General features: G+C 35.8%; 1 protein-coding gene across 3 annotated transcripts in view; it reads left to right on the top strand.

Moving 5' to 3' along the window:
• The first annotated feature begins 334 nt into the window (after positions 1-334).
• The window catches only part of LOC135125000 (protein kinase C and casein kinase substrate in neurons protein 1), a 34071-nt gene continuing 10581 nt past the window's right edge, over positions 335-23824 (top strand). Inside the window, exon 1 of one of the 3 annotated variants that reach the window (XM_064050271.1) lies at positions 335-504. Coding sequence is in view for 2 of the 3 variants with exons in the window: in XM_064050280.1 (XP_063906350.1) it covers positions 14283-14305 (23 nt within the window). In the remaining variant the exon portion in view is untranslated. Of the gene's footprint in view, positions 505-14210; positions 14306-23824 lie in introns of those variants that run through there. The other 2 variants (XM_064050280.1, XM_064050262.1) reach the window with 2 other exon arrangements.

Genomic DNA, 23824 nt, shown 5'->3' with positions numbered 1-23824 from the left:
AATCGAACAAGTTCTCAGGCCACAAGTTGTAGTGAATCAAGTTTTTTTATTGGCATCGAATATTTAAATTTGGCGGTTGAGGACTCCAATGTCAATAAGGGTGGTTTTGCAAAATGAGCTTGTATGTCGCATCTCTATTAATCTATGATTTAAATGTGTAATCTTACACAGGTTGCCCAAAATATTCTATTTCTTTCCAATACATTACAAAATCGGAAACTGAAACGAAAAATCTTATCCTAGACGCACACCTTTTTTGCAGGTGGAGCGTTTGTGGGTCGATCAGTGTCGCCGTAGCGGCAGGCGCGCCAACTATCCCGTCCGTCGAGTCGGAATAGTTTAGTGACATTGGTGGCTGTTGTTGAGTTGAGTTGTGTGGTAAATTTTTAATTTTTTATTTATCGTCCGCTACGTGGTTGGAACCCGTCGGACACTTCTTGTGCATGTTCGCTCCACGTTCGGCAGTCAGTTCGAGCTGATCGTTTTTTGTTTTACCTGACCCAGGTGAGTATCCGCTGACGTTTTCCCAACCCAACTTCCATATTCCCTGTTATTAAAAACGTGTGTGAACGAGTGTTTCGGAATCCGGTTATGTTCGGAGTGCCGCCTACTCTTAGGGTAGGTAAGTGAACTACCTGTGAAGGACGTTTTCGGGCACCTGTAGGAGTCTCCCGCTGGACCCGTTTTCCACATAGTGTTTACGCCGCTTTTCAAACAAATATTTGCGCTTTGCATGTTGGCAGCGACACTGAATCGCGATTTTCGGAAAATCGGCGTCGACGTCGCGGGTTTGTGGAGCGCGCTCGAGTTCGATCTGGGCTTTTATTAGAACGTTTTGTCAATTGTGTTGTCACTCACATAATCAATTTGCATAGACGTTTGAGAATCGGAGCTGCATGACTGACATTTGAAAATTCTCGGCCGGATATCCGTCGTTAGTGCCAACCGCACGAAAAACGACAAATTTAAAATGGTTAGAAGGGCGAAAAATGCGGGACGAGGTGAGTGCATTTTCGTTAAGTGACCGTTGGAGTACTCCAAGCAAGAACGTTCAAACATCCGATGGACGAATTTTTCGTAAGTGCGCCGATAACGCGTGCCTTGACTATGCAAAACTATTTATTTAAATATTTTAGTAGGTTGTTTTTGAATTACTATCAGCGGCCTTGAGTTTACTTTTGCCACGCCCACAAATTAGGTTACTGCATCAAGGTCGCAAATGTCAGTGGTGGAATGCTGCGGCTCATTCGGAGCAGCCTCTATGTAGCCGATGTCGCGTCTTTTATATATCGCGTTAGTTGAAACAATAATAAATAAAAAAATTAGGGCCTCTATCACATTTATTAAATTCGGATTTTATCGCAACTGCAGCAATTTATTGAAAGATTTGGTGAAATTATTATATTGTTTTCACTTTGAAATCTATAATACGTTTTTAATTAGGTACCATTCGTTTTGATAAAAATCATTATGGCCATGACAATCGGTGGGTGGAGTATGTTTGTGTGTAGCGACTATATATATAATTGTTAGAATATGTCATTAAGGAAACATGATTTTGTACAATTGTGTCAATAATACAAGTATCCACAATGAAGTGGTATGGGGTCAATAATGCATCCCTGTTAGTAATTAATACTTGTTCAGATAAGATAAAAAAGTAAAAGCATTTCATAAATGGGGAAGTACCAATGTGATAAAACGAAAACTGAAAATGGGAAAACCAGGAGTGCCAAAAAAATTTGAGAGAGGATAGTGAAACTGACTAGTGATAAGGAGAATGAATAGATTTGTTTCTGGGAGAGAAAGTTTTAAACTTAGACCGACACTCTTAACATTTATACCCAGAATTAAATTGTATCTCGTGGGAATAAATGGTTATAAGGTAACAATAGAGACTTTATGCAAATGTTGAAAAGTATGAAAATTTAAAAATAAAATTGGAACTTGCCAATAATAAGTGCGCTGATAAGACATAATTGCATTGCGCACTCTTATTATATGATCGCATACAGGGAATTCGATAACAGTGAAGTGTTGACGTCAAGTAACTCGAGCGGTGGTTTGCACGTTGCTGCGAAACTTTTTAACGACTCCCGTTTCCGTCTGTCTGTCTGTCTGCCATCCTGATTTTGTATTTATATTACGAATATCATGTAGATGGTAAAACGCTAACCAAAATTTGTGTAATCATCGCCACCAATAATGTGATGACGTCACTTCAAAATTGTGCATAGTAAATGGGTTTTTAATTGTATAAAATAACATAGTCCCACACATGTAGTTTTTGACTCCGTGTTGAGTTTATACCCAAACCGTCCAGATTTTTTAAAAAACATGTAAATCATAAAACAACTTTTTGCTCATTTCCCCTAAAAAATTGATGACGTCAGCTCAAACTTTGTCGAATAAATCCCATCTAAATTGTACAGAATATGATGAGTCTGTACTTGCAATTTATTTTATTGATTTAATTAGGAACAAGAAAACCGAATACTTTGCTAAATTTTTAATCAAAATGTATCTGTTTATCAACCCAAAAAAATGTTCTAAAAATTTTGCCCAATAAATTCTTTCAAAAATGTGCAAAATATGATCAGACTATACTTGTAATTTATCATTGCATTAATATTTTTTAGATTTGTTTATACAGGGTGACTCAAAAAGATTAATGAATCAGTCAATTTATTATTTCAATAATAAATTATGTACGTCTGTCGAGTGGGAATGGAAACTAATTATAGAATCTAGGATGTGAAAAAGTAAAAAACGCGCTAATCGTTACTTTTATTGTTAAAATCAGTCTCATCTTAGCAAGTACTAGCCCCGCCCACCCGCCCTCTATTTTCTCAGAAAGTATGACGTTTGCCAAAATCAGTCTTATCTGAGCAAGTACTAGCAAGCACTACCTTCTGAGAAAATAAAGGGCGGGTGGGCGGGGCTAGTACTGCTAACATATGCCTTATTTTGGCAATTGAAATATCTATAGCCCCTAGAAAACACATAGTATAGTCACCGTGGAGCAAACCTGGCGTAAACTTAACAAAAACAAAAATTACTAACACCATTTGACAGACCGTGAAATTTAAAATGGTTTTATGTTGGATTTAAACTTTGTAGTTTATGCACAAAATTTTGATTTTTAATTTGAATAAAATTCAAAAAATGTGTTGATTAGACAAATAATATTAATGGAATATAAAATTTAATCAGTAAAATCATATTTAGTAATTAATTTTATTAATTGACAATTTTAAATCGAACACAAAATTTGTTTATACAATTTTTTACTCATTGAATAACCACTATATACATTTTTTTGTGAAATTTTGCATCACTTGCCTTTATAGCAAAAAAAATTCTGGTTTACAATTTTTTTTTAATTCCACTACACTGACATACAGTTCTCTCAAGACCGAACCCTAATATTAAATTAAAACACTGTTGAACCACTAATACAGCGACTTTAAACAAGAACAACGTGCACGTCACGACCACGTTACAACCATTTACGTACTGTCAACTCTCTGCTGACAAAATTTGGTTCCAAACCAGGGGACTTTTTTGCGTTACTAACTGCATTTGCTCCAATCGTACAACTATGTATTTCTCGGGGCTATAAACATATCCTCTGAGAAAACAGGGGGCGGGTGGGCGGGCCTAATATTTGTTAAGATAAAACTGATTTTGTCCCTATTAATCTTGTAAAAACTTGTGAAATTTAAAGGTGTTAAATTGCCCAAAACGTGAAAAATATGATGAGTTTTTACTTGTGGTTTATCATTGGATTCATATTTTTTAGATTTGTTTATACAGGTGGCGCAAAAAAAATATCTTAGCAAGGACTAACCCCGCCCCCCGCCCTCTATTTTCTTAAAGAGTATATCATTTACCAAAATCAGTTTTACCTTAGCAAGTACTAGCCCCGCCCACCTGCCCTCTGTTTCCTTGAAGTATATATCATCTGCCAAAATCAGTCTTAACTTAGCAAGTACTGGCCCCGCCCACCCGCCCTCTGTTTCATTAAAGAATATATCATCTGCCAAAATCAGTCTTATCTGAGCAAATACTAGCCCCGCCCACCCGCCCTCTATTTGTCCGAGGGTATGGCGTTTGCCAAAATCAGTCTTATCTGAGCAAGTACTAGCAAGCACTACCTTCTGAGAAAATAAAGGGCGGGTGGGCGGGGCTAGTACTTGCTAACACATGTCTTATTTTGGCAGTTGACATATCCTCTGAGAAAATAGGGGGCGGGTGGGCGGGATTAGTCGTTGCTAAGATAAGACTTATTTCGACAAATGATATATCCTCTGGGATAATAGGGGGCGGGTGGGCGGGCCTAATATTTGTTAAGATAAAACTGATTTTGCTCCTATTAATCTTGTAAAAACTCGTGAAAATTAAAGGTGTTAAATTACCCAAAACGTGCAAAATATGATGAGTTTTTACTTGTGGTTTATCACTGCATTAATATTTTTTAGATTTGTTTATACAGGTGGCGCAAAAAATTATCTTAGCAAGGACTAACCCCGCCCATGCGCCCTTTATTTTCTTAAGAGTATATCATTTACCAAAATCAGTTTTATCTTAGCAAGTACTAGCCCCGCCCACCCGCCCTCTGTTTCTTTAAAGAATATATCATCTGCCAAAAACAGTCTTAACCTAGCAAGTACCTACCCGCCCTCTATTTTCTCATAGGGTATGGCATTTGCCAAAATCAGTCTTATCTGAGCAAGTACTAGCAAGCACTACCTTCTGAGCAAATAAAGGGCGGGCGGGCGGGGCCAGTACTTGCTAACACAAGTCTTATTTTGACAGTTGACATTTCCTCTGAGAAGATAGGGGGCGGGTGGGCGGGGCTAGTACTTGCTAAGGTAAGACCTGTTTCGGCAAATGATATATCTTCTGGGAAAATAGAGGGCGGGTGGGCGGATCTAGTATTTGTTAAGATAAAACTGATTTTGCCCCTATTGATCTTGTAAAAACTTGTGAAGTTTAAAGCTGTTAAATTACCCAAAACGTGCAAAATATGATGAGTTTTTACTTGTGGTTTATCAATGCATTAATATTTTTTAGATTTTCTTATACAGATGGCGTAAAACTATCTTAGCAAGGACTAACCCCGCCCACGCGCCCTTTATTTTCTTAAGAGTATATCATTTACCAAAATCAGTTTTATCTTAGCAAGTACTAGCCCCGCCCACCCGCCCCCTGTTTTCTTAAAGAATATATCATCTGCCAAAATCAGTCTTAACCTAGCAAGTACTAGCCCCACCCACCCGCCCTCTATTTTCTCATAGGGTATGGCGTTTGCCAAAATCAGTCTTATCTGAGCAAGTACTAGCAAGCAGTACCCCCTGAGAAAAAAAGGGCGAGTGGGCGGGGTTAGTATTTGCTAACACATGTCTTATTTTGGCAGTTGACATATCCTGTGAGAAAATAGGGGCGGGTGGGCGGGGCTAATACTTGCTAAGAGAAGACTTGTTTCGGCAAATTATATATCTGCTGGGAAAACAGGGGGTGGGGGGGGGCAAGTATTTGTTAAAATAAAACTGATTTTGCCCCTACTGATCTTGTAAAAACTTGTGAAATTTAAAGGTGTTAAATTACACAAAATGTGCAAAATATGATGAGTTTTCACTTGTGGTTTATCATTACATTCATATTTTTTAGATTTGCTTGTACAGGTGGCGCAAAAAAAATATCTTAGCAAGGACTAACCCCACCCACCCGCTCTCTGTTTCCTTCAAGAGTATATCATTTGCCAAAATCAGTCTTATCTTAGCAAGTACTAGCCCCGCCCACCCGCCCTCTGTTTCCTTCGAGAGTATATCATTTGCCAAAATCAGTCTTATCGTAGCAAGTACTAGCCCCGCCCTCTATTTTCTCAGATGGTATGGCGTTTGCAAAATCAGTCTTATCTGAGCAAGTACTAGCAAGCATTACCTTCTGAGAAAATAAAGGACGGATGGGCGGGGCTAGTACTTGCTAACATACGTCTCATTTTGGCAAATCACATATCCTCTAAGAAAATAGGGGGCGGGTGGGTGGGGCTAGTGCTTGGTAAGATAGGACTGATTTTGGCAAATGACATATCCTTTAAGAAAGTAAAGGGTGGGTGGGCGAGGCTAGTACTTGCTAAGATAAGACTTATTTCGGCAAATAGTATTTGTTAAGATAAAACTAATTTTGCCCCTATTAGTCTTGTATAAACCTGTGAAATTTAAAGGTGTTAAATTACCCAAAACGTGCAAAATATGACAGTTATATCTTAGAAAGTACTACTTAATTTGATCTTGATCAAGCCAGCCCATTTTCTCGAAAATGTGAGAATACGCTCGTCTTTATAACAATAAAATAATGATAAGGTAAGAATTATAATTATAACATTCAGAATATTTTGTTCTTATGAATAATTAGCTTATGAATAATTTTAGTCATCTGTTTTGAGGCGACAGACTCATTCAAATCAACCAAAGGTCTACGTGACATTCTTCCGATGTATAAACATCAACATTTTAAACACTACGCATATTGCTCAGATAGCACTATTCTCGTTGATAATGTGCTGTAAATATTTACAATGCCGTATTTGTGCAGATACGATTTATACGGATATGCTTGTGATGTTAAGGGACTCCTTGTGGCCTAAATGTAACGGAAAATAAAAAGTTTTCGACTGACCATTTGTTGACAAATATGATCTCGAGATTGTAAAAACTTCCGGTCGTTGCACTAATTTATGACTTGCAGCCAGGCAGCCACCTGCACAAAGGTCTGCCGCCTGAGTTTTCTTTGCAGTGTCGTTTCTCATTCTTATTTCGCTTTTTTTATCGTTCAATAAAGTATACCGCACATTTTTGAATTTACTGCATTTACTTATACAGGGTGATGCAAAAAATTAACGACTCAATTTATTTTGTTGTCGTCGTTAAATGGAGAATGGAATCTTCAGTTTTAAAGTCCATAACTTTCGTTTCGGTATTTAATCTTATCGTAATCGTTTCACAAGAGCAATGACAAATATGATATGTTATAATAATTACTGTGTACATTAAGTTTAAGTGTAATATGGGACTCTCTGTGTAATCGGCTAAAAATAGCTAAAATGAATTTTTATTTTGCGGTTTTTCTTTTACAACTACCAACTGCAGGAAACAAGTCATACGATGAAGAATTTATTGAATGAAGCTTATGTAGGATTTTTTTTAATTGTGGCTACGCTTTTTTGTAATTTTTCCCTCATGGCGTAGAAAAATTTCGATCGAAAGTATAGTTATTACAACGCCCTTGAATATCATTTAAAAAGTAGGAGTAAAAGTTTTCAGGTGAAACTGGATGGGAAGGATTTTCGGAAGTCCTGAAGGAACTTCACTTTTTGATTTTCATTGCGTAATTTATTATAGCGTACTGACATTAGTTTCCCAGGAATATTAGTGAAACGGGATGAGAAAACACGTGGGAGTTTCCTGAAAATATGCAAAATGTGCTACGGTGAACAGTTAGAATTCCATCTCTGTATAATGTAAATAGAATCGATTCATTCTGTTGCTGATAGAATTATTTCCATGGGCGGATGGAACCATCTGGAAATCGGGTTTAGATTTTATATAATTTGAAATGAAGTAAAAAATTTTTCTCCCTCTGGTTCCTCCGTTTACTGACAACTGAACGAAAGTTGTTCCGGGCAATAGAGAAACAGTTTCAGATCGATCTCGATCCGCTTCCAGGAAAAAATTGAGATATCTAGAATAATGAACCACAATTCACTCAAACATGCTCTTACGATAAAAATAAAAATTAAATCGAATTTTCCAAATACTTTAATAAAACGCTCGCTGACTGCACATTTGCACTTATTAGAAAGTTAATTGTTTGGAGGTGAACACTATCAGGCTATCGATTTCGAACGCGATTGTCCCAATAATAATGATAAAGGGTCCTGTAAAAATGCGATTCCGAAGTAAATAAGCATCTAGTCGTAGGCAAAGAAGCCTTGTTATTCAGGTCAGAATTTTCTGCGGTAATTTCCATCCCCAATCAATTCTTCGCCAACATTCTGCGTCAAATTGGCGACATTCGCCGTAACAGGGCCGAATTCTTCACGTATGGTCGCCCCGGTTTCCTCGCTCGCACAATAGACGTCCGAAAAAATTCACCCATCCATGTCGGATTCATAAAGTTGTGTTTGCTTTTATAAATAGAGTGAAAAGGCGTGTCGTTATCGGGTTTTCTGTCAATTGAAGTGTTGATTGGTGCCTTTATTTACCTAATCTCCCGGTGCGGATAACTGTTTATCGGACGATTTTTAATTGATTGAGCAAGATTGATGGGCGTTCTATTTTGAAAAGGCACACGTTCGAAATTTTTAATATAACTCGCCGGCTGACGAAGCAGATAACGAAATTAATTAGGAACTTTAATATGCATAGTGGAATTCGCGATAAGAATGGATACACTCGCAATATTAACCGAATGGTAACTGCGAGCAATAAACACGACGGATTTACTTAAGTTTCAATTAACGCGAGTGCGAGGAAAATTCCGACACTTTTCGGTTCTCCTTGAGCCACTTTCCGGACGTCCGAGGATTTTGGGATGAGCTCCGATCACGATTTTAATAGTCGCAATCAAGACGTTACAATAACGTGATATCCAAGCCAACGACCTTTAAATTATACTCGTTGTTAATTGGTTACAATGGTCTAGCGAGTTTGTAACAGATAATAACGCATTTGCGAATGCATAATGGCGCGACTTCGCATGCGAGGAATAAAAAGTACGACCTTGACTTAAAGACACTTCGAATTTCAATTGGATGAATGGTAGATAAGTGAATGCATTTTTACGCAAACAGACTGCTTAAAAAGATGGCTGCTTTATTTAAATTAGGCTTCCAGAGGATTTGCGGATTTTCTCTTATCCAGACTGACTTTGGTTGGATTTGTCCTAGTTTTATTTAACGGGTGGACATACGTTACGGATTTTGAACTGCTTAGTATGGTGATCTAGGAGTCGCTTGGACTTGCTATTTTTCAATTCAGGCTTAATTGGAAAGATGAGGTTTCTTTGTATTGTTGTGTCGAGAGTTGATGAGTAATAAAGAGATCGCTTTCTTTAGAAATTAGTGTTAAATTGTCGGGTGTTAACGTCGAAAATTTAGGCGCGAAAATGTAAGGGAATCTTTTTTTTTTGCTACTTTACCGTATTTTCAGTTTTCGCGGGAAATTAGAGGTAGTTATTTCGATTTTGTCTGTCTGTCCGTCTGTCTGTCCATCTGTCTGCTGTCAAGGATTTTTATTAGACAGATAATCTCCGAAAGTACTAGGCCGATTGTTGTCAAGTTTTGTATTTGTATTAGGAATATCTTGTAGTTAATGGGTTTTAAATTGTTTAAAATCATATAATCCTACACGTGCAGTTTATCAGGCCGAGTTGAGTTTTTTTTTTATGCATTTTCTTGTCAATTTCGGGCCGCAGAAGTCATATCCGCTTTCATTTCTTCGATAACTCCAATGGTTTTTCCAGAATCGTCTTTTCAAACATTCAAAATATGCAAAATACCCCAATTTTCGACCAATGCTCAACAAAATTTTCGAAATTTCACTTAATACATTTTCTTGTAGATTTCGGGCCGCAGAAGTGATATCCGCTTTCATTTCTTCGATAACTCCATCGGTTTTTCCAGAATCGTCCTTTGAAACATTCAAAAATTTGCAAAATACCCCAATTTTCGACTAATTTTCAACAAAATTTTCGAAATTTCACTAAATACATTTTCTTGTAGATTTCGGGCCGCAGAAGTCATATCCGCTTTCATTTCTTCAATAACTCCATTGCTTTTTCCAGAATCGTCCTTTGAAACATTCAAAAATATGCAAAATACCCCAATTTCCGACCAATTTTCAACAAAATTTTCGAAATTTTACAAAATACATATTCTGGTACATTTCTGGCCTCAGAACTCATACCCGCTTTCATTTATTCGATAACTCCATTGGTTTTTCCAGAATCGTCGTTTCAAACATTTAAAAAATATGCAAAATACCCCAATTTTCGACCAATTTTCAACAAAATTTTCGAAATTTCACTAAATACATTTTCTTGTAGATTTCGGGCCGCAGAAGTCATATCCGCTTTCATTTCTTCGATAACTCCTATGGTTCTTCCAGAATCGTCCTTTAAAATGTATACAAATATGTAAAATCCGCCCAACTTTCGACCAATTTTCAACAAAATTTTCGAAATTTCACTCAATACACTTTCTTGTTGATTTCGGGCCGCAGACGTCATATCCGCTTTCATTTCTTCGCTAACTCAATTGGTTTTTCCAGAATCGTCCTTTGAAACATTCAAAAATACGCAAAATACCCCAATTTTCGACCAATTTTCAACAAAATTTCCGAAATTTCACTAAATACATTTTCTTGTAGATTTTGCGCCGCAGAAGTCATATCCGCTTTCATTTCTTCGATAACTCCATTGGTTTTTCCAGAATCGTCCTTTGAACCATTCAAAAATATGCAAAATACCCCAATTTTCGACCAATTTTCAACAAAATTTTCGAAATTTCACTAAATACATTTTCTTGTAAATTTCGGGCCGCAGAAGTCATATCCGCTTTCATTTCTTCGATAACTCCATTGGTTTTTCCAGAATCGTCCTTTGAAACATTCAAAAATATGCAAAATACCCCAATTTTCGACCAATTTTCAACAAAATTTTCGAAATTTTACAAAATTCATTTTCTTGTAGATTTCGGGTCGCAGAAGTCATATCCGCTTTCATTTCTTCGATAACTCCATTGGTTTTTCCAGAATCGTCCTTTGAAACATTCAAAAATATGCAAAAACCCCAATTTTCGACCAATTTTCAACAAAATTTTCGAAATTTTACAAAATTTTCGAAATTTTACAAAATTCATTTTCTTGTAGATTTCGGGTCGCAGAAGTCATATCCGCTTTCATTTCTTTGATAACTCCAATGGTTTTTCCATAATCGTCCTTTGAAACATTCAAAAATATGCAAAATACCCCAATTTTCGACTAATTTTCAACAAAATTTTCGAAATTTCACTAAATACATTTTCTTGTAGATTTCGCGCCGCAGAAGTCATATCCGCTTTCATTTCTTGGATAACTCCATTGGTTTTTCCAGAATCGTCCTTTGAAACATTCAAAAATATGCAAAATACTTCAATTTTCGACCAATTTTCAACAAAATTTTCGAAATTTCACAAAATACATTTTCTTGTAGATTTCGGGACGCAGAAGTCATATCTGAGATTTTTTTAAAAAATTAAAACATTTTGCAATTTAATTTTGAATCGGCAAAACCGAATGCTTTGAAATCTTCCAGATGTTTTAAATTTATGGTAAGCATAAGACATTTTTAATCAAAGTATATTTGCTTGTCCCCTCCAAAAAATTGATGACGTCATCTCAAATCTGAATCCTATCTAAAATGTACAAAATATCTACATTTGTGATTTATTTTTAAGATATAATTAATGTTCTTTAAACTTGCTTTTACAGGGTGTCTCAGAAAAATTAATGACTGAGTTGTTAAAAAATAAGTATCCAATCAGATTTAGGAATTTAACTCGTTACTATGGAAATATGCAATTTAATATCTTTTAAATTTAACAAGTTTTTCCAAGTTTAATAGAGGCAAAATCAGTCTTATCTTAGCAACTCTAGCCCCACCCAGCCTCCCTTTATTTTCTTAGAGGGTAGGGCATTTGCCAAAATCAGTCTTATCTTAGCCCCGCCCACTCGCCCTCGTAATTTTCCAGAAGAAGAGAATAATTAACAGTATTACGAGTAGTCACTAGAATAACAAAAAGTAAAGTTAGCCCCGCCCACCCACCCGTACTTTTTTGTTCTGAAATAAGAAATGCATTTTTTTAGCAAATAGTGTAACAAAAAAATACGATTAGCGTTCTTTTTTCTCTTTTTGACAGTCTAGGTCCTATTAGTTTCTTGCCACTTTACAGCTTTACTTTTAACTCCGCCCACTAACCCTGCCTTCATTTTACTAATTCATTTTATGTGGTCTGAAACAGATATAAAATCGTTAAAATAAGAATATGCTGGGCGCGGCCAGTACCTGCTAAGAAAATATTGATTTTTGCAGATAACACCCTATAAAAAAATAGAGGGCGGGTGTGCGGGGCTATCACTTGCCAAGATAGAACTAAACAATATTTAGAGTACCCACTGGAATGAAGAGGGGGTAGGTGGGCGGGGCTATTGCTTGCTTTTGAAAGACTCTAACAAAAAGTAAAGTTAGCCCCGCCCACCCACCTGTTCTTTTTTGTTTTGAAATAAGAAATGCACTTTTTTAGCAAATAGTGCAACAAAAAAAATACGATTAGCGTTCTTTTTTCTCTTTTTAACAGGTTAGGTCCTATTAGTTAGGGGCACAATCAGTCTTATCTTAGCAAGTGCTAGCCCCGCCCACCCACCCTGTATTTTCTCTGAGGACATGGAATTTGCCAAAATCAGTCTTATCTTAGCAAGTACTTGCCCCGCCCACCCGCCCTCTGTTTTTTCGGAGGGTATGGCGTTTGCCAAAATCAGTCTTATCTGAATAAATGCTAGCCCCGCCCACCCGCCCTCTATTTTCTCAGGAAGTATGGCGTTTGCCAAAATCAGTCTTATCTGAGCAAATGCTAGCAAGTACTACCTTTTCAGAAAACGAAGGGCGGGTGGGCGGGGCTAGTACTTGTTAACATAAGTCTTATTTTGGCAAATGACATATCCTTTGAGAAAATAGAGGGCGGGTGGGTGGGCCTAGTACTTGGTAAGATAAGACTGATTTTGGCAAATGACATACCCTCTGAGAAAATAGAGGGCGGGTGGGCGGGCCTAGTACTTGGTATGATAAGACTGATTTTGGCAAATGACATCCTCTGAGAAAATAGAGGGCGGGTGGGCGGGCCTAGTACTTGGTAAGATAAGACTGATTTTGGCAAATGACATATCCTGTGGGAAAATAGAGGGCGGGTGGGCGGGCCTAGTATTTGCGAAGATAAAACTGATTGTGCTCCTATTATTCTTGCAAAAATTTGTGAAATTTAAAGGTGCTAAATTACAAATTTCCATAGTAACGACTTAAATTCCTAAGTCTACTAAATGTGCAAAATATGATTAGTTTTTACTTGTATCATTACATTGTATTTTTTAGATTTGCTTATACAGGTGGCTCAAAAAAATTAATGAAAGTGTCAATTTATGGTATTGATTAAATTAAGAACGTTTCACTCCATTTTTCCAAAAAATTTTGGGAATACAATACATACTGTTATTTTTAGTTTTACAGTGCACCAATCCAAGTTGATATACGATGACTTCCTGAGTCTAAGTTAAGGAAGAACAGTAATCGAGTCCATCGGATGACTTGCCATTTTCATGTTTTCGCGACGTTTGAAGACCCCTAGAATACGAAAAAAGTGGTGGCCCTTTTCTGTTTGTCAGTCGTCTGTTTCAATTTTTATTAGACAGAATGACCGTCCCAATTGTTATGACCCGTGCGACGTTTTCACCTGAGACGTCCAGATTTTTGGAAAAATAAAATTGTATTAACTTTGAAAGTGCAAAATCGAATGCTCTGAAATCTTGCAACGGTTTTAAGGTTAAGTGTCGGTTGATCGTTAATCAAATTGTATTCGTTTATCGCCTTCCAAAAAATTGATGACTCATTCCAAATTTTTCCGAATAAATTTATGACATCAATACCACCCCCAAATATTTAACTAGTACTTCCATTAGTTATCGCTCTGGAAGTGAAAAAATTGATGTAAAACCCAATCGAATCAATATTTATTGTCTTTCAACAACAACCCCATTATGTACTTTTCTTCCCCATTACTAAACCACCCTTTCCACTTCTCAAAATATTTCCCCAAAGCTCGTTACACCAGCACGTAAAGCTAACGCAAACTTCTCACAATCTCATATACATTGCAAGATCATAACCGCATTGTATGGTACGATAACGCGGTCCCATTTCGCAACCTCTCCGTGTCGACAGCACAGCACCCAAGAAGTCTATTTATCCAGTTCCGATGTTTACATTGTCGTTATCAAGGCGACGCCTGGCTCACGTCATAAGACGAACCACCAATGGAGCATGAAGCCCCACGTAACACTGTCCGGATTCCGGATCCTTGACTCAGTTCCGACGCGGCGTCGCGACGCTTTAAAACAACCGTAGGTGTGTGGGCATGCCGTCTGGACGTTGACTTTTGCGATCTTTCAAACTCGCCCAGTTTCCCCAAAATGGACTGTTGCTTCAGAATCAGGTGGGACGCACGTACGAGGATGGTGTTGGTTATTGGTCTTTGATGGCCGTGGGATAATTAGATTCCATTGGAGGTATCTGGAGCGAGAAGCGTGTACGGTGTTATTGATGAATCAAAATTTTGCTTTTTGATGGAAGGTGGTCGGGATTAACGGGACTTTCGATACGCATGTGAGCGTGGCCACTAATTACATTATGGGGAAATATGTTAGGTTTTATAGGTTACGTAGAAACCTCATTAGATTTTTTGTTGGAAGGATTAAAAATTTATAGCGGTGTCGGTTTTGTAAATACCTAAATAATAACTACATTGAAAGACTTGCAGATTTAATAAATTTGTTTACCAATTTCCGAAGGCACAGAGTATTGTCTAGAGCGCTTTGGAAACGGAAAATCCGCGATGTGACATTTCAGAAAGAGACGAACTCACATGATTGTAATAGTTTGATTATTTATGAGAGTTGTAATAATTGGAGTTGTGTTGCAATAAAAATTTAAGTTTTATAATTTCAGCGATCATCATTGAAAAACCCACGCCAAAACCTCCTTAACACCTAACACGATTAATTCGTCTCTGTTTGCATTAGATAACCTAAAACTCAAAGCCGTCCAAAAGATTATTTTACACTAATCGACAGAGAAGTAGATGACTTGTTACGAATTTATTTTAAAAAATAAGTACGGAAAATATAGTCAAATATTTAGCAGATGTTCTAATTTTATTGCCACTTGTAAGTTGCAAATATCGAATGGAGTGTGTATTTATAATCGCATCAAACCAAGCAAGTAGAGTTACAAAACTTAATTTATTTCAGTTAACTTCAATCCAAGGTTAATTTTTTACTTCCCGAGTGTAAGCGAAGTATTGTAATCGAGTCCGTCGGCCGACTCTCACCTTTTACGTTTAAAAAAAAATAGTCAATTTATTATTTCAATAATAAATTATGTACTTCTGTCGAGTGGGAATGGAAACTAACAATAGAGTCTAGGATGTGAAAAAGTAAAAAAAGCGCTATCGTAACTTTTTTTGTTAAAATCAGTCTGCTCTTGGCAAGTACTAGCTACGTCCACCCGCCCTCTCTTTTCTTAGAAGGTATGTTATTTTCCAAATCGGTCATATCTTAAAAAGTACTACTTAATTTGATCAATATAATAATGATAAGATAGGAATTATAATAATAACATTCAGAATATTTTGTTCAATTGAGGTTTATGAATAATTTTAGTCATCTGTTTTGAGCCGGTAAACTCATTCAAATCAAACAAATGTCTACGTGACATTCTTCCGATGTATAAACATCAACATTTTAAACACTACGCATTTTGCTCAGATACCACTATTCCCGTTGATAATGCGTTGTAAACATATTTTACAACGTCCGTACTTGTACAGAGACGGTTTATACGGATATGCTTGTGATGCTGGACCATCAGACTTATTAAAATCAAATTTATTTCTTTTTAATTTGGTTATTACAATAATACGATTTCGTCTTCGACTGACGTTTTGTTGACACATGATATCGAGATTGTGCAAAATGCAAAATTGGCCACTTCCGGGCGTTCCACTAATTTATGACTTGCAGCCAGGCAGCCACCTGCACAAAGAGCTGCGGCCTGGGTTTTGTTTGCCCCATCGTTTTTTATCGTTCAGTATAGTACACTGCATACTTTTGAGATTATTGCATTTGCATTTATCTTTTTTTGATTTGCTTATACAGGGTGATACAAAAAAAATGACTCAATTTATTTTATTGAGTAAATGATGAGTCTATACTTGTGATTGATCATTGCATTAATATTTTTTAAATTTAGCGTACTTCTTTACATTTACTTTAGCATTACATATTTACATGTGTTTATTTCAACTTATATGGGTTCTCATAAAAAATAAAAAAATCCCAGAATCGAATTCTATAATTTTTCGAAAATGCTGGATATGTTTCATTGTACTTCAGGAGCGAGGGAAGTTCTGTCGAAACAACTTTCGACCAATTTTTACTTCCCAAGCGTAAGCGATAATGACGTCACTTCAAAATTGTACATAGTAAATGGGCTTTAAATTGTATAAAATAATATAGTCCTAAACATGTAGTTTATGACGTCCAGATTTTTGAAAAAAAAAATCGAAAGTTATGAAACAACATTTTGCAATTTAATTTTGAATCTTCCAAACTGAATGCTTTGAAATCTTGCAGATGGTAAGCATAATACATTTTTAATCAAAGTCCCCTCCAAAAAATTGATGACGTCATCTCAAAATTTTGCCGGATAAATCCTATTTTTGAATGTTTCAAAGGACGATTCTTTAAAAACCATTTGAGTTATCGAAGAAATGAAAGCGGATATGACTTCTGCTAGCCCGAAATCTACAAGAAAATGTATTTTGTGAAATTTCGAAAATTTTGTTGAAAATTGGTCGAAAATTGGATTATTTTGCATATTTTTGAATGTTTCAAAAGACGATTCTGGAAAAACCAATGGAGTTATCGAAGAAATGAAAGCGGATATGACTTCTGCGGTCCGAAATCTACAAGAAAATGTATTAAGTGAAATTTCGAAAATTTTGTTACAAATTGGTCGAAAATTGGGCGGATTTTGCATATTTGTATATATTTCAAAGGACGATTCTGGAAGAACCATTGGAGTTATCGAAGAAATGAAAGCGGATATGAGTTCTGCGGCCCGAAATCTACAAGAAAATGTATGTAGTGAAATTTCGAAAATTTTGTTGAAAATTGGTCGAAAATTGGGCGGATTTTGCATATTTTTATATTTTTCAAAGGACGATTCTGGAAATACCATTGGAGTTATGGGAGAAATGAAAGCGGATATGACTTCTGCGGCCCGAAATCTACAAGAAAATGTATTTTGTGAAATTTCGAAAATTTTGTTGAAAATTGGTCGAAAATTGGGGTATTTTGCATATTTTTGAATGTTTCAAAAGACGATTCTGGAAAAACCAATGGAGTTATCGAAGTAATGAACGCGGATATGACTTCTGCGGCCCGAGATCTACAAGAAAATGTATTTAGTGAAATTTCGAAAATTTTGTCGAAAATTGGGGTATTTTGCATATTTTTTAATGTTTGAAAGGACGATTCTGGAAAAACCAATGGAGTTATCAAAGAAATGAAAGCGGATATGACTTCTGCGGCTCGAAATGTACCAGAATATGTATTTTGTAAAATTTCTAAAATTTTTTTAAAATTGGCCGAAAATTGGGGTATTTTGCATATTTTTGAATGTTTGAAAGGACGATTCTGGAAATACCATTGGAGTTGTGGAAGAAATGAAAGCGGATATGACTTCTGCGGCCCGAAATCACAAGAAAATGTATTAAGTGAAATTTCGAAAATTTTGTCTATACTTGTGACTTATTTTTAATATATAATTATTTTTTAAATTTGCTTATACAGGCTGTCTCAGAAAAATTAATGACTTGGTTTTTAAAAAATAAATATCCAATCAGATTCAGGAATTTAACTCATTACAGTGGAAATAAGCAATTTAACACCTTTTGAATTTAACAAGTTTTTTGCAAGTTTAATAGGGGCAAAATCAGTCTTATCTTAGCAAGTACTAGACCCACCCACCCGCCCTTTATTTTCTCACAGGGTATGGCATTTGCCAAAATCAACCTTATCTGGGCAAATACTAGCCCCGCCCACCCGCCCCTAATTTCTCAGAGTTTGTCATTTACCAAAATAAGTTTTACTTTTGCTCCGCGCACTTTGTTATCTCAGAGGGTAGGGCATTTGCCAAAATCAGTCTTATCTTAGCCCCGCCCACTCGCCCTCGTATTTTCTCAGAAGAAGACAATAATTAACAGTATTACGAGTAGTCACTAGAACGAAGAGGGGGTAGTTGGGCGGGGCTATTGCTAGTTTATAAAAGACTATATAACAAAAAGTAAAGTTAGCCCCGCCCACCCACCCGTCCTTTTTTTCTTCTGAAATAAGAAATGCATTTTTTTAGCAAATAGTGTAACAAAAAAACACGATTAGCGTTCTTTTTTCTCTTTTTAACAGCCTAGGTTGTATTAGTTTGTTGCCACTTTACAGTTTTACTCTTAACTCCGCCCACTTACCCCGCCTTCATTTTAGTAATTCATATTGTATGTGGTCTGAATGAAATGTTGATCTTATACTGATGAACAGACATAAAACCGTTAAAATCAGAAAATGGTGAGCGCGGCTAGTACCTGATAAGATAAGATTGATTTTTGCAGATAACACCCTATAGAAAAATAGAGGGCGGGTGGGCGGGGCTATCACTTGCCAAGATAAGACTAAATAATTTTTAGAGTACTCACTGGAATGAAGAGGGGGAAGTGGGCGGGGCTATTGCTTGCTTATAAAAGACTCTATAACAAAAAATAAAGTTATCCCCGCCCACCCACCCGTTCTTTTTTTCTTCTGAAATAAGAAATGCATTTTTTTAGCAAATAGTGTACAAAAAATACGATTAGCGTTCTTTTTTCTCTTTTTAACAGCCTAGGTCGTATTAGTTTCTTGCCACTTTACAGTTTTACTTTAACTCCGCCCACTTACGCCACCTTCATTTAAGTAATTCATGGTATGTGGTCTGAATCAAATGTTGATCTTATACTGATGAACAGATATAAAATCGTTAAAATAAGAATATGGTGGGCGGGGCTAGTATCTGCTAAGATAAGATTGATTTTTGCAGATAACACCATATAAAAAAATAGAGGGCGGGTGGGCGGGGCTATCACTAGCCAAGATAGGACTAAACAGTATTTAGACTACTCACTGGAATGAAGAGGGGGTAGGTGGGCCGGGCTATTGCTTACTTATAAAAGACTCTGTAACAAAAAGTAAAGTTAGCCCCGCCCACCCGCCCGTTCTTTTTTTCTTCTGAAATAATTGCATTTTTTAGCAAATAGTGTAACAAAAAAAAATCGATTAGCGTTCTTTTTTCTCTTTTTAACAGCCTAGGTCCTATTAGTTTCTTGCCAATTTACAGTTTTACTTTTAACTCCGCCCACTTACCCCGCCTGCATTTTAGTAATTCATTGTATGTGGTCTGAATAAAATGTTGATCTTACACTGATGAACAGATATAAAGTCGTTAAAATAAGAATATGGTGGGCGCGGCTAGTACCTGCTAAGATAAGATCGATATTTGCAGATAACACCCTAGAAAAAAATAGAGGGCGGGTGGGCGGGGCTAGTACTTGGTAAGATAATACTTATCTCGGCCAATAACGTATCCTCTGGAAAAATAGGGGGCGGGTGGGCGGGTCTAGCTTTTGTTAAGATAAAACTGATTTTGCCCCTATTAATCTTGTAAAAACCTATGAAATTTAAAGGTGTTAAGTTGCAAATTTCCATAGTAACGAGTTAAAGTCTTAAGTCTACCCAAAATGTGCAAAGTGTGATGAGTTTTGACTTGTGATTTATCATTGCATTCATACTTTTTAGATTTGCTTATACAGGTGGCTCAAAAAAATTAATGAATGTGTCAATTTATGTTATTGATTAAATCAGGAACGGCTGACTTCATTTTTGCAGAAAATTTTGTTAATACAATACTGTTATTTTTAGTATTACAGTGCACTGTTACCGGTTTAATATTTGTTGTCTTGAATGTATGAATGTTCAGGTTTTATTCACACAATCGCCCTATTTTTTATGGTTTCAGCTGACGTAATTAACAGCAAATCCATTTGATCATTAAACAGAGGTACGAAAATATCGAAAGTGGGTGTTCATAAAATCGTCGGTCGAAGTACTGTCCAAAACATTTCTTTTATTTGTTTTTAAGTCGCATTCCGGTCAAATCTATAAGCCGCCGCGACATATTGATTTGTCATTTAGTGAATCGTTAAATGGAAACGATTAGCGTATGAATAGTGTAAAACTGGCGACTCATACGTATGCACATTAAAATTTCAAAGGAATACTTTCTTTGGTTTATTCAAGCATGGATCTAGACTTCGAAGAAAGTAATTTCATGTTCAGTTCGTTTCCTGAAAACTAATACTTGATTTAAATGATGTGCTATTTCGATGTACATTCTTTCGGTTATTGCACCTTCTATTTCGTCTCCTTTGCCGTCACTTTCATCCACAAATAGCATAACATTATCGATTGAGAAACTGAGTTATTTATTGAATTTGATATGAAAAGTTAAGTGTCTGACAGCGTTACCTCATACAAGTGTTAACGTGTCAGTAATAGAAAACAGTTTTTACTGGCATACATTTTATCGACAGCAAAAATGTGTTTTTCTAAATTCATACCCATATAAATAATAAATTATTTCCATTTAATTGCGTCTACATCTTCCACGATTTGTACAATAACTGCTTCCATTAATTTTTTATAAAAAGTAATTGCCTCTCACTGGTCGATACCAATTTTCTTTTTCGATGCTTTACAAGGAAAACGTGTATTTTCGCTGAAAATGACGTCAACTTCATTAAAGCAAGTGCCGTATTCGACTTTTCCCTTTAACAACGCAATTACTTCGATATTATCACAAGCGAGATGGCTACGCCTGAGGCGTTTAGTACACACGTAGAGTCTGTGGAACAGGAACAACATTTAGTGTCCCATAATAATGTCAGTCGAAGTCACTAACATCGCTACAGAATCAGATTTATTTTTCGAACTGTTCTCATAAGCGAGAAGAGCTGATAAGTACGTTATTTTGTAGACGTCAAGTTGTGTAGTCGTTCGTTGCGGATCTTCATTCAACTTCTCGTGGAGAAAAGGAGTCGGTGTCATTTTTATTCTTTACTCTGTTACAGTTTACTAGAAAACGAAAACGATTTGATGAAACTTTAATAAACGAAGCATTTAATAATTTATAATAGTTTATAATGAAAAATAGGCGTCGTTTAATTACTCCGTGAACATAACGAACAACGTCCCGTCGCAAAACGATACCACAGAACATAGAGAAGCGTCATAGTTTAAATTAAATGACGACTTATGTTGGCAACAGTGTTTGTTTTTAACTAGGAATAAAACAAACTACAGTAGAAAAAATGTCAAATATTTTTAACGACGCGTTTTACTTTCGACAAATTGACACTAGATTTACCAGAATATTACAAGCTGGAATTCTCAGTTTTTCGAAATTTTAGTTTGGGGACTTTTCAGTTTACTCCTATTTATTATTCAATTTTTGGATTTTACAATTTCTCGGATTTCAATTTTTCTTTTCAATTGTACGATTTTTAAATATTTCGATTTTTCAATTTTTGACTTTTATCAACTCTTTATTTTTTTCAGGTTTTTGATTTTTCAATTTTTCAATTCTTTAAAGTTTCTATTTTTCGACTTCACTTTTTTAATTTTTCGATTTTTCAGTTTTAGGATTTTTCAAAAATATGCAAAATACCCCATTTTCGATCAATCTTCAACAAAACTTTCGAAATTTCACAAAATTCATTTTCTTGTAGATTTCGGACTGCAGAAGTCATATCCGCTTTCATTTCTTCGATAACTCCATTGGTTTTTCCAAAATCGTCCTTTGAAATATATAAAAATATACAAATTCCTCCCAATTTTCAACAAAATTTTCGAAATTTTACTAAATACATTTTCTTGTGGATTTCGGGCAGCAGAAGTCATACCAGCTGTCATTTCTTCGATAACTCCATTGGTTTTTCCAGAATCGTCCTTTGAAACATTCCAAAATATGCAAAATACCCCAATTTTCGACCAATTTTCAACAAAATTTTCGAAATTTTACAAAATACATTTTCTTGTAGATTTCGGGCCGCAGAAGTCATATCCGCTTTCATTTCTTCGATAACTCCATTGGTTTTTCCAGAATCGTCGTTTGAAACATAAAAAATATGCAAAATACCCCAATTTTCGACCAATTTTCAACAAAATTTTCGAAATTTCAGAAAATTCATTTTCTTGTCGATTTCAGTCCGCAGAAGTCATATCCGCTTTCATTTCTTCGATAACTCCATTGGTTTTTCCAGAATCGCCCTTTGAAACATTCAAAAATATGCAAAATACCCCAATTTTCGACCAATTTAAAACAAAATTTTCGAAATTTCACTTTATACATTTTCTTGTGGATTTCGGGCCACAGAAGTCATATCCGCTTTTATTTCTTCGATAACTCCATTGGTTTTTCCAGAATCGTCTTTTGAAACATTCAAAAATATGCAAAATACCCCAATTTTCGACCAATTTTCAACTAAATTTTCGAAATTTCACTTTATACATTTTCTTGTAGATTTCGGGCCGCAGAAGTCATATCCGTTTTCATTTCTTCGATAACTCCACTGGTTTTTCCAGAATCGTCCTTTGAAACACTCAAAAATATGCAAAATACCCCCATTTTCGACCAATTTTCAACAAAATTTTCGAAATTTCACTAAATACATTTTCTTGTAGATTTCGGGCCGCAGAAGTCATTTCCGATTTCATTTCTTCGATAACTCCATTGGTTTTTCCAGAATTGTCCTTTGAAACATTCAAAAATATGCAAAATACCCCAATTTTCCATCAATTTAGAACAAAATTTTTCGAAATTTCACTAAATACATTTTCTTGTAGATTTCGGGCCGCAGAAGTCATATCCGCTTTCATTTCTTCGATAACTCCATTGGTTTTTCCAGAATCGTCTTTTGCAACATTCAAAAATATGCAAAATACCCCAATTTTCGACCAATTTTCAACAAAATTTTCGAAATTTCACTTTATAAATTTTTCTGTCGATTTCGGGCCGCAGAAGTCATATCCGCTTTCATTTCTTCGATAACTCCATTGGTTTTTCCAGAATCGTCCTTTCAAACATTCAAAAATATGCAAAATACCCCAAATTTCGACCAATTTTCAACAAAATTTTCGAAATTTCACAAAATACATTTTCTTGTAGATTTCGGGCCGCAGAACTCATATCCGCTTTCATTTCTTCGATAACTCCATTGGTTTTTCCAGAATCGTCCTTTCAAACATTCAAAAATATGCAAAATACCCCAAATTTCGACCAATTTTCAACAAAATTTTCGAAATTTCACAAAATACATTTTCTTGTAGATTTCGGGCCGCAGAAGTCATATCCGCTTTCATTTCTTCGATAACTCCATTGGTTTTTCCAGAATCGTCCTTTGAAACTTTCAAAAAATGCAAAATTCCCCAATTTTCAACAAAATTTTCGAAATTTCACTAAATACATTTTCTTGTCGATTTCGGGCCGGAGAAGTCATATCCGCTTTCATTTCTTCGATAACTCCAATGATTTTTCCAGAATCGTCCTTTGATTCATTCAAAAATATGCAAAATACCCCAATTTTCGACCAATTTTCAACAAAATTTTCGAAATTTCACTTAATACATTTTCTTGTAGATTTCGGGCCGCAGAAGTCATATCCGCTTTCATTTCTTCGGTAACTCCATTGGTTTTTCCAGATTCGTCCTTTGAAACATTCAAAAATATGCAAAATACCCCAATTTTCAACAAAATTTTCGAAATTTCACTAAATACATTTTCTTGTAGATTTCGGGCCGCAGAAGTCATATCC

The sequence above is a fragment of the Zophobas morio genome, unplaced genomic scaffold (genome assembly GCF_036711695.1).
Source record: "Zophobas morio isolate AGI-343-1 ecotype UQ-CSIRO unplaced genomic scaffold, CSIRO_AGI_Zmor_V1 ptg000002l, whole genome shotgun sequence".
Taxonomy (NCBI): Eukaryota; Metazoa; Arthropoda; class Insecta; order Coleoptera; family Tenebrionidae; genus Zophobas; species Zophobas morio.
Note: the sequence above shows the minus strand (reverse complement) of the source record. Positions and strands in the feature narration are given on the sequence as shown.